Consider the following 15,536-nt stretch of genomic DNA (forward strand, 5'->3'; position numbering starts at 1 on the left):
CACTCTCCCTCATTGGCTCTGTTACATGAAGGAACCTCATCGCAATCGACATCCTACTGAAAGAGACTCGTGGACAACACGAGGAAGAGGCTGGGCAGCCATTTGGGCAGCCATTTCATACAATGTCTAAGACACGATCCACTTAAATGTTTGTATAGCCCAGGATTACATTCTGCTGCGAAGAGTTTGTTTAGCGCTGACATCGCGACGAGAGATCTTGAGGGTAGCTATACACCTTTCGCAGGCGATGCTTGGATGGAGAGCATTTGGAGTGCACAGAGGCAAGGAACAATTTCTAGTTGCAAAGACTTATGTTATGCATGAATTCTAGGAGTTCCCGCTAGTATACAAACCAATGCGAGTCCAGGCTTGCCCAACCTGACCCACCTTTTGAAATTTGGACAGGAGCGTCAAAGGCCATTAAAACAATACAATCGTCGAAAACGCTGCAATAGGACCAGCCGCAACCCTCCCAAAACCCCCTGGAAAAGAAGCCTCAAACACCCTCAGAATGCTTTCAATGAAAGTTGAAATAAAACGAACCGAGGATATGAGAGATTCCAATAATACAGTCTCAGTGAGAGAGTGGGGCTTTCCTTACGCCGTGCTCAACATCCTTAGTACTTCTTCCTTCTCGCTCGTTGGCAATGTAGCCAACATCTGCACCACACCCTTTAGACCACCTTCCCTATCCTTCCTGATCAACTGAGCGACCTCCATTGCAATTCCCTCTCTCTTCAATTGTTCCACCTTATCATGCACACCCTTTCTATTCTCTTCATACCAAACCGCAACGCTCATGTCGTCCTGCTCAAACTTGGGAATGTTTGACCATGCCTTGAGCATCTCTAAGCCTCGCGTGCGGGTAATAGGATCGGCCTTGGCTACGTCAGCCGCAGGTGCAGCCGCAGCCGCCATCTTCTTAAGAATGTACTCTTCGTTGAGTCTACGGCGTAGACGCCAGTAGAAGAAGCGGCGGGCGTTCTGCCAGCGGAGGGATTGACGGATGACACCCTTGGCTTGCATGCGTCCGGAGCGGTCGTGAAGGTCAGCGAATTGTAGAGAGATCTGGCCGTAGATGGGGAGAAGTCTTTGTTCACGCTCATTCATCTTGACCTTGATGCCCTTGAGCTCGTCTTGCGGTGTGGATGGATCGTTTAATCTGCGCCTCAAGTCGCCATAAGTTTGGTCAAGGCGGGCCATACTCTCGAGTTGGCGGTCTCGGCGGTATTTGATGCCCACGATACCTTCAGGCTCGAGAACACCACCACGAGAGTCTTCATCGGCGTACATTTCCATGAATTGCGCGTTGATGGTTGGGTCAACTACGACCCAAGATCCACCACGAAGCTCCCCGAGCGGAGGAATGTAGACGAAGATGGGCTGCTCATACTTGACGAGGGCGTCGACGATGTAAGAGCCATACTTGAGAACTTCGTTGTACATGTCACGCTGGCCACCAGAGAAACCACGCCAGTTGGCGAGGATCATCAATGGTAATTGCTCGCCATTGTTGAAGTCCTTGATAGCTTGGGCGGTCTTGAAGGCAGAGTTGGGGTACCAGACTCCACCGGCCTCTGATGTAACTTGCTCGATGGAATCGGGGTTGGCAGGGTCTGCTGGTGTGACGTTCTCGACTGATCGAGTCTCAACGCCAATGACACCAACTGGAATACCTCCGAGGCGGGCCCGACCGATGACAACAGTCTTAGCCCAGCCACCGAGGGCCTCCTCGAAGGAGCCTCGGTCGAATAAACCAGACAGGAAGCCATCCTCATCCTCCTTACCAGCAATCAGATGCCTCACATCGTAGCCAGATTTGGAAGGAGGATAGAAGGTGACATCGCGATCCCACTCATCAGCCGTTGGGGAGATAGGGACTGGGTTGCCCTTCTTGTCAGGCACATATGACATCCACTTAACGATCTTAGAAACACCCTCAAAGTCATCATCCGCAGTCATGTGAGAAACGCCGTTCCTGTACATGATCTGGGTGCCACCAAGCTGCAAATTGGAGGTGTAGACTTCTCGGCCAAGCAGCTTATTGAGTGCTTGAGCCCCAGTGAGAATAATCGGCTGACCCTCAATTTGGATGGCACGCTGGCCAAGACGGACAAGGTAAGCGCCAATGCCTAACAATGGTCAGCAAATGAGCAAAAAAATAAAATAAAAGAGACAAGGAATACGTACCGACTGAACGGCAAGTGACCAGCGTGATGGTGAACACATCCTCATAGGCCCTTGACGTCTCACCAGCGATCAAACCAGAGCCACGAAGAGACTCGACACCAAGGCCATCCTCAGCACCGATAATGGTAGTGATCTTATAGCGCTCCTCACCGTCGGCGTTGACCTTTTCGGCGATAACGTCCTGGCGTTTGCCGTCAACGAAGTGCTTGTATTTCTCAGGAGTCAGGTAAAGGTAGTCGAAACCAGACTCAGGCTTTGTGGGATCCTTCCAAGCGACCGAGAAGTGAGGAATTAGCTCTTCGGCAAGACCAATACGAGCACCAGAGTTGGCTGAAAGATAGATTCGGGGAATGCCTAGCTTGCGAGAAAGCTCAGAGCATTTGTGGAAGAATTTGTCTTCCTGAGGACCAAAAGAACCGATCTTAAAAGTAATGTCATTGGCGATAATGATAAAGCGACGGCCGCGAGGATACTCAGGTGTTTTAGCAGTAACAATCCAACCAACCATACCAATGGTGTTGAATCCAGGATCACGATTGACCTCGGCCAGATTGTCCGTGTCGTCAATGACCAGCTCATACGCTTCGATGCATTCGCCCTTTTGTGGCTGCTTCTCCCGAAGGTATGGATGCTTAGCAACAGCAATGTTCCAGCTGTTTTCGATAGCCTGTCGGAAGAGCTCGGGGAAGTCATAGACATATTGCGTACCCATGAGGTGAGCCTTGTATCTCTTTGGCTGGAGAGCACCTTTAGTTGGGTAAGGAGTATTGACTGGCTGAAGGTGAAGAGAGCCAATCTTCGTGGTTCCGCCAATACTGTGGAAGAGCCACTTGCCCGCTTTCTCAGATTTGCGCTCAGCGTACATCTCGACGTTGATAACATATCCAGAGGTGTTGGTAATGATGACGCGGAGAGGATATGGCATTCCAGTCGCAGGATCAGTGACAATAATACGGATTTCAGCGCCAGTGACGCGGAGACGCCAAAGCCTTCGGCCGAATCGATCCAAAAAGCCACCGATAGCCTCCTCAATCTCTTGTGGCGCAAGAGGGAAGACGTGAGAGAAGTTAATGAAGATGTGATTCATGTCGGCCTGATTGTGACCCACAATCTCCATGGCATCCAAGATGTCAGTCATCAGCCTGTCAGCCTCAGAAATCATGTACTCGGTAGTAGGAATCTCCTCCCTCAGACGTCCAGACCTAACGACGGCCCTCATGAAGTAGCGCTTGTCGCTCTCAGCGCCCTTACCAATGGCCTCGTAAATGTGGATATTACGATTTTCAGTAAAGACGGGCTTGATGTTGAACTTGGACAAACGCCCAAGTTCAAGTTGGAAAGCAAGGGCGGGCTCAACATGACGAATGCTTTCATCCTCGACATAGCTGGGACCACGGAAAGTATAGTAACCAGGGTAAGTGCCATCCTTGTGTCCGCAGATGAAAGTGAGGCGGCGGACACGATGGGCATATAACTCATCCTTGTACTCCTTGACAATAGAAACGATGCGTTCGAGGATCTCTTTGTCATCAAAGCTCTCGGCATCACGGACGGCGACATTACAGACACCTGTCAGTTCGTCCTCGCTTTCGATTTTGGGTCCACTAGCTGTAGGGTTGCGCTTCATAGTCAACCCATCCTTTAAGCTTACGCCACCCTTCTTCTTGCCGCCGATAGAAGGGAAGAGCTCGAGGGCCTTGGAGAGATACTCTTCAGCATCATCGAGGTACTCGACAGGCACGACGACACCCTTGCGTGTAGGCTCCCCCTCCATGCGAGCGTTCAAGTAAGTCATGTCGCTAATGGAGTGAATGCGAGGGGGACGTTCGAATCCGGGAGTGCCAGGGGTTGAAGGTTGGGAGGACTCAACCGGGAGGCCAAACTCAGACTCGCCGACCTTACGGAGGGCAAAGTCCCAGGAGAGAATATAGGGCTGCTCTGAGTCGGTATGGTAGTGGAGCTCCTTGAGCTGGTAAGCACGGTACGCCCGACGAGTGTATACCTCCAAGGCAGCAAGAGCGACCCAGGGGTCCTGATGGGCGAAGAACTGAGGCAAAACGTCGAAGACGGTGTAACGGGAGTCAACGACCTCCTTGATCACTTCAAAATTAGGTTCACGGTGGTCCCACCCGCTCTCGCCATATCGAGATTCAAGCACCGAAGAACGGAGAATGTGCTCCATCTGGGATGTTCGCTCCTCAAGAGAGGGCATAGCGCACTGGATGAGAACCTCGCGGGCTTTGAGAGAGACCTTGGCAGTCGACCTAGACTCCAAGTCGGTCAACTTCTTGAGAGCACCCTTGAAATACCTGGCAACGTTGCCTGCACCAGGCTTGTTTGGCCGATATAAGTCAAGAATCGCAATCACCAGGTTGTTCTTCGCGCTCACCCTGGTGTGGGAGAGAACGGTGTGGACAACGCTGGAGATGTTGTCGCGGTTTTCGTCACGAAGCTTGAGAACCACTTCCTCGTCTCGGGAAGTTCGGGATGAGAAGAGAGACTCGACGGCCCAGTACATCTCCAGGAACTTGATCATGACAGTGTACTCGTGCGCTTTGAGGCCCTCAGTGTAGCGGGTGATGACATCAGTGAGAGGAGCCAAGGAAGCCTTCAAAAGTTCGGCATCGCCCTTCGCAACATTCTCATCAAGGAATCGCTGGAATGCCTTGTTGAGCTGCTTGGCTGGGAATTCCAGGTTTCGGCTGTGTGCACGGTCGACGATTTGGCCGAGAGTGGCATCAAGCTTCTGGGGCATGCGGGCATGGAGGGCAGATGCTTGGGCGTTCCATTCACCATATGGAAGTTCCGAATCGCGGAGAACTTCAACCAGTTCCCTGAGGGTGCTCTGCATGATGACCTGGTTGTCGAAGCCCTGGAGGATGTTCTCGAGAACACCGGAGAGGTACGCGAATCTTTGCGGAGGTTTACTGCCCATGACTTGTGGTGGACCGAGGTCAGGGAGGAGACCTAAGAATGGCTGGGCTGACTTCACCTTGGTTGGATCATCTAAAGCGAGTATACCGAGGATGTCGCCAGCCTCAAGGGTTGCCCCAGGCTGCTTGATAAGGTTGACAACGCCGTCTTCCTGGGCAATCAAGGGCATATACATTTTCATGACCTCAACTTCGGCGAATGCCTGGCCTTTCTTGATGTGCTCGCCGTTCTCTACCGTGAATTTGACAAGCTTACCAGGCGATGGGGTTCTGAGTTGAGTGGGGTCATTCTCCTGCTCGAGAAGGCAGGTTTTGCCATCTACAGAGAGACGAGTAGCGCCAACCTCTTCCTTCCAGTAGACGTTGTGAGACTTGCCATTAAGGAGGACTAAGAGGCCGCCATCTGCAAGAGCCCTCACTCCAATAGAACACTTTGAACCGTTGATGAAAAGGGTGAAGCTGTCGATGCTCGACCTAGTTGCAGTGAACTTGTATCTGTACTCCTCGTAGATGAAGTCGATGGGGAAGACGGTCTTGAGCACATCCTTGGAGGGAACCTGACCCTTCTCCAAGCTGATCCTGTACTCGTTCATACACGCATCGCTGGCAATGTGGGCCTTAGTGACAGCACCGCAGATGACGGCAATCATGGGGTCAGGTCGCTCAGCGGTCAGTTTCTTGGAGATGAGCTCGTCCAGCCAACCCGTGGTGATGGTGTTGTCCTCGAAAGCTGGGGTCTCAAGCAGCTTGATGAGGTACTCAACAGTGGTCCGGAAGTCTCCACGAATGCTCAGTTCCTTCAGCGCAACAACCATGTGTTTCCGCGATGCCTGCCTGTTCTCGCCATAAGCGAAAATGTGACCGAACTGCGAGTCAGAGAAGCTGTGAATACCACCTGCAGTTCCGACGGAGAAGTAACCCCAGACATTGGAGCTACTCCTGAAGTTAAGATCGTGCATGGTACCACCAGAAGGTTTGAAACCCTCGTCTGGGTCCTCAGAGGTGATACGGCAGGCAGTCGTGTGGCCCTTGGGCGTAGGCCGTCGCTGATTCTGCGCGCTCCCCTCTTTGGAGAAGTCGAAATCGATGGATGTACTGGTGTGCGGATCGGCACCATAGAGGAGCCGGATATCCCGGATTCGGTGCAGGGGGAGGCCCATGGCAATCTGGAGCTGGGCGGCAGGCAAGTTCACACCAGTAACCATCTCGGTGGTAGGGTGCTCGACCTGAAGACGGGGGTTCAGCTCGAGAAAGTAAAACTTGTCATCAGCGTGCGAGTAGAGATATTCGACGGTTCCGGCTGAAACATAACCGACGAGCTTTCCGAGCGACACGGCAGCCTTCTCCATCTCGTGGAAGGTCTTCGGACTCGCGACCGTTACGGGCGCCTCTTCGATAATCTTCTGGTGCCGCCGCTGAACGGAACAGTCGCGGCCAAAGAGCGAGATGTTGTTTCCATACTGGTCGGCGAGGAGCTGCACTTCCAAATGACGAGCGCTTCCAGCGAGCTTCATGATGAAGATGGGCGAGCCAGGGATTTCCGACGCAGCCGCACGGTACAGCTGCTCAAAGTCCTCCTCTCGCTCGACCTTTCGGATACCCTTTCCGCCGCCGCCTTCCGAGGCCTTCACCATGACGGGGAAGCCGATCTTCTTGGCCACCACCAGCCCCTCTTCAGGAGACTTTGTGCAGCCCTTCTCGTAGACGTCATCCTCGACAGTGACGATTCCGTGCTTGTCGACCTTGACCGCATCCACGCCGGTGCCCGACCATGGAATGCATGGCACCTGTGCATGTTGTGCGACGATTGTGGACGAAATCTTGTCGCCCAGCGAGCGCATAGCAGAGCCCGGAGGGCCGATGAAGACGATCTTCTTTGGCGATGCAGCGAGGGATTCGGGGAGTTTTGGGTTTTCTGATGCGTGGCCCCTGAGCAGCTTCGTCAGCGAAAAGTCAGCCACGAGTTCGATGGGCTGCACTCACCATCCTGCCCACACGGCGTGAACGTTCATGCGCTCCGCAACATCGACAATGAGCTCGACGTTCGCGTAGTTGTTGTTATTAGTGCCCCCCGGGACCTAGTGACGGTTAGCTAGCCCGCTCGACGACCACGGCTAAGGCGCTCTGGGGCAAAGGTCTACCCACCTCAACATACTGATCCGCCATGCGAATGTACTCGGCATTGGCCCGGAGATCCTCAGGCGTTGCCATAACGGTGAATTGGATCGCCCGCTCGTCGCCAAACGTCTCGTATGCCCATTTCCGCACCGATCGGATCTCCTTGACCGCTGCAATGCCGTTGTTTGCGATGAGGACCTGCAGAGAGCACCGCTAGTTAGCACATAACCCTCGCAGCCTGCCGAAAGCACCAAATATAGGTGAAGGCGGGGATGCTCACATTTGTGATGACGGTGTGGCCCCCATGGGCGGCCACGAAATCTTTCACCTGGCCTGGGGCGGCGGCGGCGAGATGAGTGCCACCGATGAAATGTGAGGGGAGATTGTATTTGGCAGCAGCAGAGCTCGGAGTGCCGTTGGCCGTACCATTGACGCCTTTATTCTCGAGTCCGGCCATTCTGTCTGTGGAGAGCCCCATACAGGGAGTTGTGTGATGGGGAGAGAGTGTGTCGGGGAAAGCGGTGAGCTCTGAGCCAAGGGAGGACGAGCTCGGGGCTTATTGCTTCACGACGCCAGACTGGCGATGACGAGCAATTGTACCGCGAAACACCGCGAAATGGTCCAGATGCGGCAGGTGGAAGGTGGCGGATGGCAGGTATCAATAGTAGCAAGTCTTCTATAGGGCTGTGCAGTCGCGATCAGCGGGCAAAGCTGTGGACTCTGAGCATCCAAAAGTGCTTGCAGAAAGGCTTCTAAAGAGAGAAGGAGAGAAAGAGGGAGGAGGAAGGAACGGGGTATGGATGCACGGCGGCCAGAGAACAAGGTACAGCGGGTATATGAAGTATTTCACAAGAGCAGAAGGCAGCTCGCTGCGGGCACCGTCAGTATTAAATTTGTACGCAGGGCACGGCAACCCCAAGCTCATCCCGAGCTGTTGAGCTGAGGCCGGGCTTGATCGTCGCCAACGGTGCCGAACCAGGCAAGGGCCTGCGTCACACCGAACACTTCCATGCGCCTAACCACACCAGGAACGCTCCCATCGGAACCCGAATGGAGCTTGCGGCTGTGATAGGAACCGTCCAGCGCGACTTCCATCAACACTATCCAACCTCACACCCTTCCTGCGCCCGCAGGCCTGGGGTGCAACGTGCAAAGCATTTGTTGAGGCCCTTCCGCATTAGTCGCCGCTTGCGAGGCCAAAAGCAGAGTCGCTTGGGTTGCTGAGCCCTCGCGCGCCACTGATGTCCCCAGCATCTCGCCAACCCAATGACGCTGTCAATTCAACGCTGCAATCCTGCTAGCGGACAAGAGATATCTTCTTGCTCAACAGACACGTTCCGCTCGTCCCCCCCGGCGGCCTCCCCATCCACCGGCCCCGAGCACACTATGACACTCTCGCTCTGCGATCAGCCAAACCATCCACATAAGCTTATTATTTCATGCCCAAGTTGAACATCGGGTCTCCGCTCGCAAGCTTCGGAGTCCGTCCGCACTCCTCCCCCCGCCCCCCCAACTCCCTTTCCTGCCCAGCCTCGAGCCTCCCGTCCCGCCTAGTAAAATTAGACATGCTCAAGCCCCCTGATGCAGAGTCAATCGAGTCTATTGGACAAGATGTGCTTCGTCGCTACCCGCACACCTTCCGTCTACCCAGGTACCAACATACATGGTGCATCTGTCAATCGTGATTGTGATCTGCCATGGCCGTAGATTCCGATTTCCAGGGTCGCGGTCCGAGCCTACCGCCGATGTGCTTGACGTGCGAAATGATGAAAGAATCGTACCATGTTTCATGTGCAACACCAAAGCCTCATGCTTCCGACCTCTGTTCAGCTCCCAAAATAGCTAGCCTCCTGAACCTCAACTCGATTCTGCATCGCCTCCTACCGAGGCATCAAGCTAAATCCTCGTTTCACTCAAACAATTCAGTGTGAATCTCAAGTAGAATAGTATCATGCCTGAAGGTTAAATATGTAGCTAGATAATAATTGTCTACTCCAGACCATCCTTCTCTCATAATGCTCGCGTTATCATGATTACCCCCACCTTGGCTCTACCAGCCAGGTGCAAAGCATACCCCAGAGCTGTAATCTCCTAGCCGTACAAAGAAAGACATTGGCATGAGCAACCTTCCATCATGAACAGCAAAAGTCAGCTCCTGCATCAACTAGACAGGAGAAATCGTTCCGTCACTGCAGGCCCCAACTCCAATCCCATGCCAAAACCGTAAGGTATATTGCTCATCGAATCATATATACCGAGGAAAAAGGAACTGACGCGTATCGACATGCAGGGACCGGTCCCCTGTTTCTCTCCACATCTACTGAATATCACCGCCGCATTCCTTAGTAAGTTTCCCCAATCTCGCTCATCTTGCGCGACCGTGCAGGTCGCTCCGGAGGCCCCATGTCACCTTCCAAGCCAGAGCTCGTCCTCCGCCCCGCGCTCTGTCGCCTTGGCAGCCCGCTTGGGATAGGGATCCCGGATTTGTCCAGCGTCAGACGCCGGGCCAGTGGCGTGGAAGCATTGCTCCCGTCACTGTGGTTGTCGCCTTCGGCATCCCGCAGAGAATTGGAGATCGACACTGACCGGGAGTGATTGTGTCCGCCGGAGGCTCCGCTTAAGGAGCTCCGTGGGCGTGGGATCCGCCCTTCCGCGCCGCTGATGGAAGCTGTCGAGTAGTGCCCCAACGGTGTGCGGACGCTGCTCCTGCTGCCAGGTCTCTGAATCCCTGACTGGGACGCTACTGACGCACGGCTGCTTGGTCGGCTGCTGCTCGGCTCCCGCGAGCCAGTTGGTATACCGAATGAGAGCCGGCTGACACCAGAATCGCCTACGCAATTGATGGACGAGGCCGTCGATGCCCCCGACACTCGTTTTCTGGTGCTTCTCACGGTCACGGTGCTCGGTATGTAGTGACCTAGCGCGCTTCCGTTTCTTGGACTCGCCCGGGGTGGAGTGTTCGTCGGTGCTGGGAGCTTCGACCTCGCCGAGTAAACACGCTCCTCGAGCTTCTGCATTTTGCCAATCAGTCCTCGAATCTGGTACAAGGAGCCAGACCTTGGTAGACTGCCTCCATTGTTACCTCCCACGCTCGGCCTGGATCCCTTCTGTGGCGGTGCTGTAGTCCGGATAGAAGGAGTTGTGCGGCCAGTCGTACCAGACTTCGCCGATACTGGGATGCTTGGTCCTCGAGAGTGTCGTGGCGGACGTGAAGAATAGAAGCCAGGTCTTGGCGTGGTGGCAGAGTCGAGGGCAAAGATCGAGCCTTTCCGCGTCGGCATGGGCGTGGACGGGACTGCCTTTGTGTTTATTGAAGTCTCGGACAGCGGGGGAGAGGGCGGTGTAGCATCTGTGCGCACTGTGTCTGCCTTGGATCGTGGTGGGGTGGATGCCGTGGGAGAGGAGAGGGTTGTTGCCGAGGTAGATGTCTCTGAGAGAGGTGAGCGAGGACGCAAAGAATCAGCAGAGAGGAGCTGCGAGGTCTTGCGTTGATGGTGTGCCTCAATAGCGTGCTCTGCGATTCTCAGCTTCTCCTGCACTATTTCTGCTTCGATCCTCAGGTCAGAGAGGTCATCGCGCAGCCTTTGGTTCTCGATCCTAAGCCCTTCGCGCTCCTGCTCGCCGATCTTAATCTCTTCGTCCAGCATCACCGTCCGCTCGATGGCCACGTTGTACTTGGACTCGAGGTCTTCGAGGGACGACGTCTGATTGCGTGTCTGCCGCTCAAAGTCGTCGTTCTGGACTTCGATGTCTCGTAGTTTCAGCTGGATGGTGCGCTGTGAGTCGCGAAGGGCAGTGATTTCCTTCTGCAGTGTGTTTTGTGCATTGTTGGCTTCAATTTTGCTTTGCTTGTATTTCGTCTATGGCTCGGGAGTTAGTAACCAGCCACGAAAATGCCATCCACGGACAGCAACAGGGAGCACTCACCTTCCACTCGTCCACTTCGTATCCCAGCCCTTCGACCTTCTCTTTGAGCCTGCGTTCTCGCTTCTCACTTTCCTCGACGTCTTTCTCTAGCTCCGCCTCGAGCTCCTTGCTGGAGGCCTGGAATTCCTGCAGCTCGACCTCGAGCGTCTCGTACTGGGCCTTGTAGTAGGCCAGCTCTTCCTCCATGCTGTTCCAGCCGCCGCTCGGAGGCGACGAGGGGATATTATCCACTGCCATGTGCACCAGGCTGTGAGTGTGAGAGGCACTTGCAAGCGTGATTCAGGAGAAGTCGCCGGGGCGGCAGGTGGCGGGCGGGGCGGCCTGAGAGAGCGCTGTAGGAATAATATGGCCGGCTTCAAGTCGTGAATATACCTAGTTAGTGGGGTGCGGGGTGCAGCGCGATGTATTGGTGCGCGGCGCCGTGTCGTGGTGGTGGTTCCTTCGTTTGCGTCCAGAATAATGTTCCTGTTTCAGTTCGGTGCATGCGGCGTGTTGACGGGAGACGCGCCTGGATTGTTCCTTCTCTTGTTCCGCCGGCGGGCTCCAGGTCGCCCTCTATCGCGGCGATGGTACGGTTCCTGCTCCTGTCCTTGTTAGTAGTCGTGGCGGGCGTCGTGGTGGTGACCGGCCGTGGTGTTCGCTGTTATTGATACCAGCCTTCCGCTTCTTTTGGGGGGTTACTAGCCTGGTTGGCCCGGTTTCGGGGACGTGCACTAGGCTCAACATGTGACGCCTGCAGCCTCCAACCTCCTACAGTTCACGCGCCTTCACTCCAATGCCGCGAACACCAATAAGAGGTGAAATATGCTCTCTCTTGTCCCAGCTTCATTGCAAAGTCTTCTCCTATGAACCCCGAGTCGTTGCTCTAATTCCAGTTTCTGAGCTCGCCTGCAGGGCTAAAGCCACATGAAACGCCCAAAGAAAGGCTTTCCCCGTTAAGGTCGCCCCAAGTACCCGCCACGTTCGCGCCACACTCTAAAGCTCTGTTTATTTCCCCCCATGTTTTTCCTGTTGATATCCATCTCGACTGTCGCGTGCTTCATTCTCATGGCTTCATTCCCCCGTCCATTCTGCGACAATTATCCCCGTGGATGGATTCTCCTTGACACGCGTCGCTCTGAAACCTCCAAACCTGCCATCAGCCTGATTGAACAGGTTCTGCCAGTCGTCTACCTCGCGCTCCCTAGAATTAAACAGCGAGAGCATGATGGCATCCATAGACCTTCCAAAGTCGTCAGCGCCCTGAACACCCAATAAAACAGGTAATCATCATTGATATCATACCGTATCTGCATTTCCTGAAGCAAAGGCAGCGTTCCAGGCTCGGGCAGCAAATGATCCTGCACGACGACCTTTGCTCCTTTCTTCATAGCCGCAGTCAGGTGGCGCAGCACTTCTACGCAATATTTATCTGGCCAGTCATGCAAAATATATCGCAGCAGGTAGACACCCGCTCCTTTGATAGGCTGCTTGGTGAACATGTCGTGGGCTGTAATTTTCACTCGATCTTGGACATCCTCTGGAATCTTTTCACCCATGCCATCGACTACAGCCGCCATGTCCTGTACAACGAAGTGAAGGTGAGTAAATGTTCGTGCAAGATGAACGCTCACGTGTCCTTGCCCCCCTCCAAGATCAACAACGGTAGTGCCAGCCTCTAGTCCGGCCCAACCAAAGTAGTTGCTCAACGCATCAAGGCTAGCCTGGGACGTAGAAGACATTGCGCCGGCGAAGCGGTGAGCTCGCTCTGGATGGTGAGAGAGGAAGTCGAATGTATTCAAACTCGTCCCGTTGGCGAATGCATAGCCTGATATGTTCGGCTCTTCGCTTTTCCTGGCAATTGCATCTATGACCCTTGAGTGAGCAGGCCAACATTCAGCAAATGTCAGGCCCATTAGATGCTCAATCATTTTATTCTCAGACAGCAGCTTCGAGGCAGCGGTATGCGCCACGTATCCCTTTTCAGGCTCACAGAACACCCGATGATGAGCGGCAACATAGCGAATGATGCGTCCTAAATCATGCTCGGAAAGCCCGCATTTATCAGCGAGCTCGACGAAGGAGATGCTGCAGCCCAGTGGCACGAAAGAAGCTACTTTAAAATTGTATATGGCTGCGAGTGGGGAGAAGTTTGACTGTTGCCCATCAGCTCGACATTGCGGGAGAAGAGACTGTCGGGAACATATGAGAATTTCTGGGTGTTGACTCTAGAGAATAGTGCTGGCCGCGACATGTGAGAGTATTGGTAAAGTTGCGACATTTCCTCACCTCTGGAAGAAGTAGCCTCACTGGCCCTTCAAGAAGCTGACGAAGTTCAATGGCCGCTTCTATTACATCCGTCCTGGCCTTCTCGATTTCAGGCGTAGTCTGCTGGATGGGCTCGGTTGGACTACCTGGTTCGAAAGCGGGCTGTGAAAGATTATTGTTCTGGATGTGCTCATCTAGGACCGAAGTTCGAGTTGCAATCATTTGTGCCAGTTGTACGATGCGCGAGTTTGGCATGTTGGAGGTTGCCCGTGTTCATGGGCTTATGGAAGAGGAACGTTAGAGTGGGTCATAATGCAGGACTGGCCGGGCCAGCACCTAAAGTATCTCTAGTCAGCGCACCCCAGCACTCTATCGGCTGCGGAACACTTCTGCTATTCTCCCTAGCGGGGGGTTGGATGATTTGCCGTTCTTGGGATAAGCTACGCTTTCACGCTCTTGCAATAGTCTGGTATTATTTGGGAGCCCCAGACTCATTCCATTCATCGTGTTTACGAAAAAGTAAGAGGAAGAGTACGAAGAATTGAAATCTCCAAAATTGTATCGCACGGATTTCCAGGCATCAAACTATTTCCAGGTCCTCGCCTTTCAGCCCTCATCATTTCCCAGGAGCAATCTGGAACTCCTCTGCAGCCTCAAACCCATATTTCGAATTTGGTCCATACTGTCTCTCAAGTTCGTACAATGGTCTCGAATCCCGGCAGTACCTCATCTCCGCTCCACCATCAATGACCTTCACAAAGGTACCATCGTCTACCGGCCCAGGCTGAAGTGATACGCTTTCCAGAGTTGGGTCCGCATAGCACAATATGGACTGTAGAGGTCTTAGATTAGCAACAATAGAACAGCTTCGCATGAAGTGAGAAAGTACCTCGCGCAGATAGTCAAAGCAATGCGGCCAATGCGCATCGTCCCTCCAATCGACGCCGATATCAACTCCTTCGCGTGCTAGTTGGAGGGTCATTCGCATCTTGGCTAAGCAGTGCATTTGATGGAACCTAGGGGAGCCTCAGTGATCGTTACAAACTACTTCTAAGACGAGTAGAGCTTACATTGCAATCCCTTTTAGCGACGCATTCCCTTTTCCGTCAGGCGGAGGTAGTCTGATGTTACCAGAAGCCATGAAGAGGTGTTCCTGCCAAAGATAATCCGAATCATGGTCTAGAGTCATGTACCGCAGATCTCGGTAGAATCTGGTTTCAACCAGATTTTCTTTCTTCCAAGTATCGGCTGGGAGGGGGTAGCTCTCAAGAGGGTCGGTAGTGTGTGAAGATTGAGCGGGCTTCTCTGTAGCTGTACATATTGGTCGTATGCTGTTGTGGATGGCGGTGACAACCATGGCCAAGGTAATGGCTGTCATGAAAAGAGAGTAAATCTTCCATAACGAACTGTCGTTGGACGGCCATCGGATGCGCCATCTCCGTCGTTCCTTGACGTGATAGAGGCCATCTTCACCGGTCAAGGGACAGTGTTCAAGGTCTTGTGAGGAAGAAGACCGCCGTGGGCTGTTTTCAGGGACGTCTTTCTCTTCACTGTAAGACATTGCAAGAAAGAATTGTATGTGTTCGAGTGTCCCTTTGTTTGTAGTTGAAGACTCTAGAATGGGGGAGTGAGGGGCGTTGGTGACTGCCTCCGTCACCCCAGCTGCCGTTCCGCCTCCTGAAGTGCCCGCTTCCTCGTTTCTCAATGGACCTAGCTAGCGACGCAGCGTTACAAGCCCCTCTCTCACATGTAGGTCTTGAGAAGAGAAATGGCGGGGCTCTGATCCCTGCCTCAATGCTGAGTTTTCCCGTTGTCCTAGAGATGCAGTGCAACGTAACCTTTTGATTCCTTCCGAACGTGTTGCTCACTCTCTTCCAGGGTTTCTATATTGATGTCTGACACCTTGCGGACGTTGAGAGGGAAGATGTCTTTGCGAGATGCACATCCTTTCAGATAAGGCCATCGGTTGTTTTCCATCCTCAGAGAGTGTCAAGGTGTAGTTGTGGGGAATAGGAATCCTTTGAAGGATCGGCCTCTCCGTTTAATATAATTCTAACAACGATGATCGTGAATGGTCCAGTTGGAAGTTCGCATTGGTAAATCGCTCAAGCGTGCGATGAC

General features: G+C 53.6%; 5 protein-coding genes across 5 annotated transcripts; 1 reads left to right on the top strand and 4 right to left on the bottom strand.

The window, feature by feature from the left end:
• Nucleotides 1-293: 293 nt before the first annotated feature.
• On the bottom strand, nucleotides 294-8,124 carry BDR25DRAFT_272060 (uncharacterized protein). Its single transcript, XM_033687288.1, has 5 exons — nucleotides 7,522-8,124; nucleotides 7,269-7,439; nucleotides 7,107-7,201; nucleotides 2,191-7,052; nucleotides 294-2,132 (listed from the first exon to the last, which is right to left on the bottom strand). Exons 1-5 carry the CDS (start codon nucleotides 7,717-7,719, stop codon nucleotides 598-600), a joined length of 6,861 nt encoding a protein of 2,286 aa, XP_033541183.1. The 5' UTR covers nucleotides 7,720-8,124; the 3' UTR covers nucleotides 294-597.
• Nucleotides 7,735-9,172, top strand: BDR25DRAFT_361837 (uncharacterized protein; the record flags this gene model as incomplete). The annotated part of the gene is made up of 9 exons (XM_033696494.1): nucleotides 7,735-7,745; nucleotides 7,775-7,896; nucleotides 7,944-8,121; nucleotides 8,162-8,388; nucleotides 8,423-8,457; nucleotides 8,493-8,584; nucleotides 8,652-8,784; nucleotides 8,829-8,907; nucleotides 8,949-9,172. The coding sequence occupies 9 exons, from the start codon at nucleotides 7,735-7,737 to the stop codon at nucleotides 9,170-9,172; spliced, it is 1,101 nt and encodes a 366-aa protein (XP_033541184.1).
• An 81-nt stretch (nucleotides 9,173-9,253) lies between these two features.
• Nucleotides 9,254-11,798, bottom strand: BDR25DRAFT_272062 (uncharacterized protein). The gene is made up of 2 exons (XM_033687289.1): nucleotides 11,169-11,798; nucleotides 9,254-11,101 (listed from the first exon to the last, which is right to left on the bottom strand). The coding sequence occupies exons 1-2, from the start codon at nucleotides 11,403-11,405 to the stop codon at nucleotides 9,584-9,586; spliced, it is 1,755 nt and encodes a 584-aa protein (XP_033541185.1). The 5' UTR covers nucleotides 11,406-11,798; the 3' UTR covers nucleotides 9,254-9,583.
• Nucleotides 11,799-12,181: 383 nt separating this feature from the next.
• BDR25DRAFT_272066 (putative O-methyltransferase) lies at nucleotides 12,182-13,670 on the bottom strand (the record flags this gene model as incomplete). Its single annotated transcript, XM_033687290.1, has 3 exons — nucleotides 12,182-12,390; nucleotides 12,453-13,303; nucleotides 13,437-13,670. 3 exons carry the CDS (start codon nucleotides 13,668-13,670, stop codon nucleotides 12,222-12,224), a joined length of 1,254 nt encoding a protein of 417 aa, XP_033541186.1. The 3' UTR covers nucleotides 12,182-12,221.
• A 326-nt stretch (nucleotides 13,671-13,996) lies between these two features.
• BDR25DRAFT_346819 (uncharacterized protein) lies at nucleotides 13,997-15,392 on the bottom strand (the record flags this gene model as incomplete). The annotated part of the gene is made up of 5 exons (XM_033694189.1): nucleotides 13,997-14,247; nucleotides 14,305-14,431; nucleotides 14,486-15,129; nucleotides 15,163-15,230; nucleotides 15,284-15,392. 5 exons carry the CDS (start codon nucleotides 15,390-15,392, stop codon nucleotides 14,032-14,034), a joined length of 1,164 nt encoding a protein of 387 aa, XP_033541187.1. The 3' UTR covers nucleotides 13,997-14,031.
• Nucleotides 15,393-15,536: the final 144 nt, after the last annotated feature.

Source organism: Lindgomyces ingoldianus, assembly GCF_010093535.1.
Source record: "Lindgomyces ingoldianus strain ATCC 200398 unplaced genomic scaffold BDR25scaffold_47, whole genome shotgun sequence".
Lineage (NCBI taxonomy): Eukaryota > Fungi > Ascomycota > Dothideomycetes > Pleosporales > Lindgomycetaceae > Lindgomyces > Lindgomyces ingoldianus.

Excerpts from the sequence above, each read along its gene's own strand:
- BDR25DRAFT_272060 (XM_033687288.1), bottom strand. The coding sequence starts at position 7,719 with ATGGGGCTCTCCACAGACAGAATGGCCGGACTCGAGAATAAAGGCGTC. Across the intron at positions 7,202-7,268 it reads TGGCGGATCAGTATGTTGAG|GTCCCGGGGGGCACTAATAA; the intron begins GTGGGTAGACCT and ends AACCGTCACTAG. Across the intron at positions 7,053-7,106 it reads CACGCCGTGTGGGCAGGATG|GGGCCACGCATCAGAAAACC; the intron begins GTGAGTGCAGCC and ends GAAGCTGCTCAG.
- BDR25DRAFT_272062 (XM_033687289.1), bottom strand. The coding sequence starts at position 11,405 with ATGGCAGTGGATAATATCCCCTCGTCGCCTCCGAGCGGCGGCTGGAAC. Across the intron at positions 11,102-11,168 it reads ACGAAGTGGACGAGTGGAAG|ACGAAATACAAGCAAAGCAA; the intron begins GTGAGTGCTCCC and ends CCCGAGCCATAG.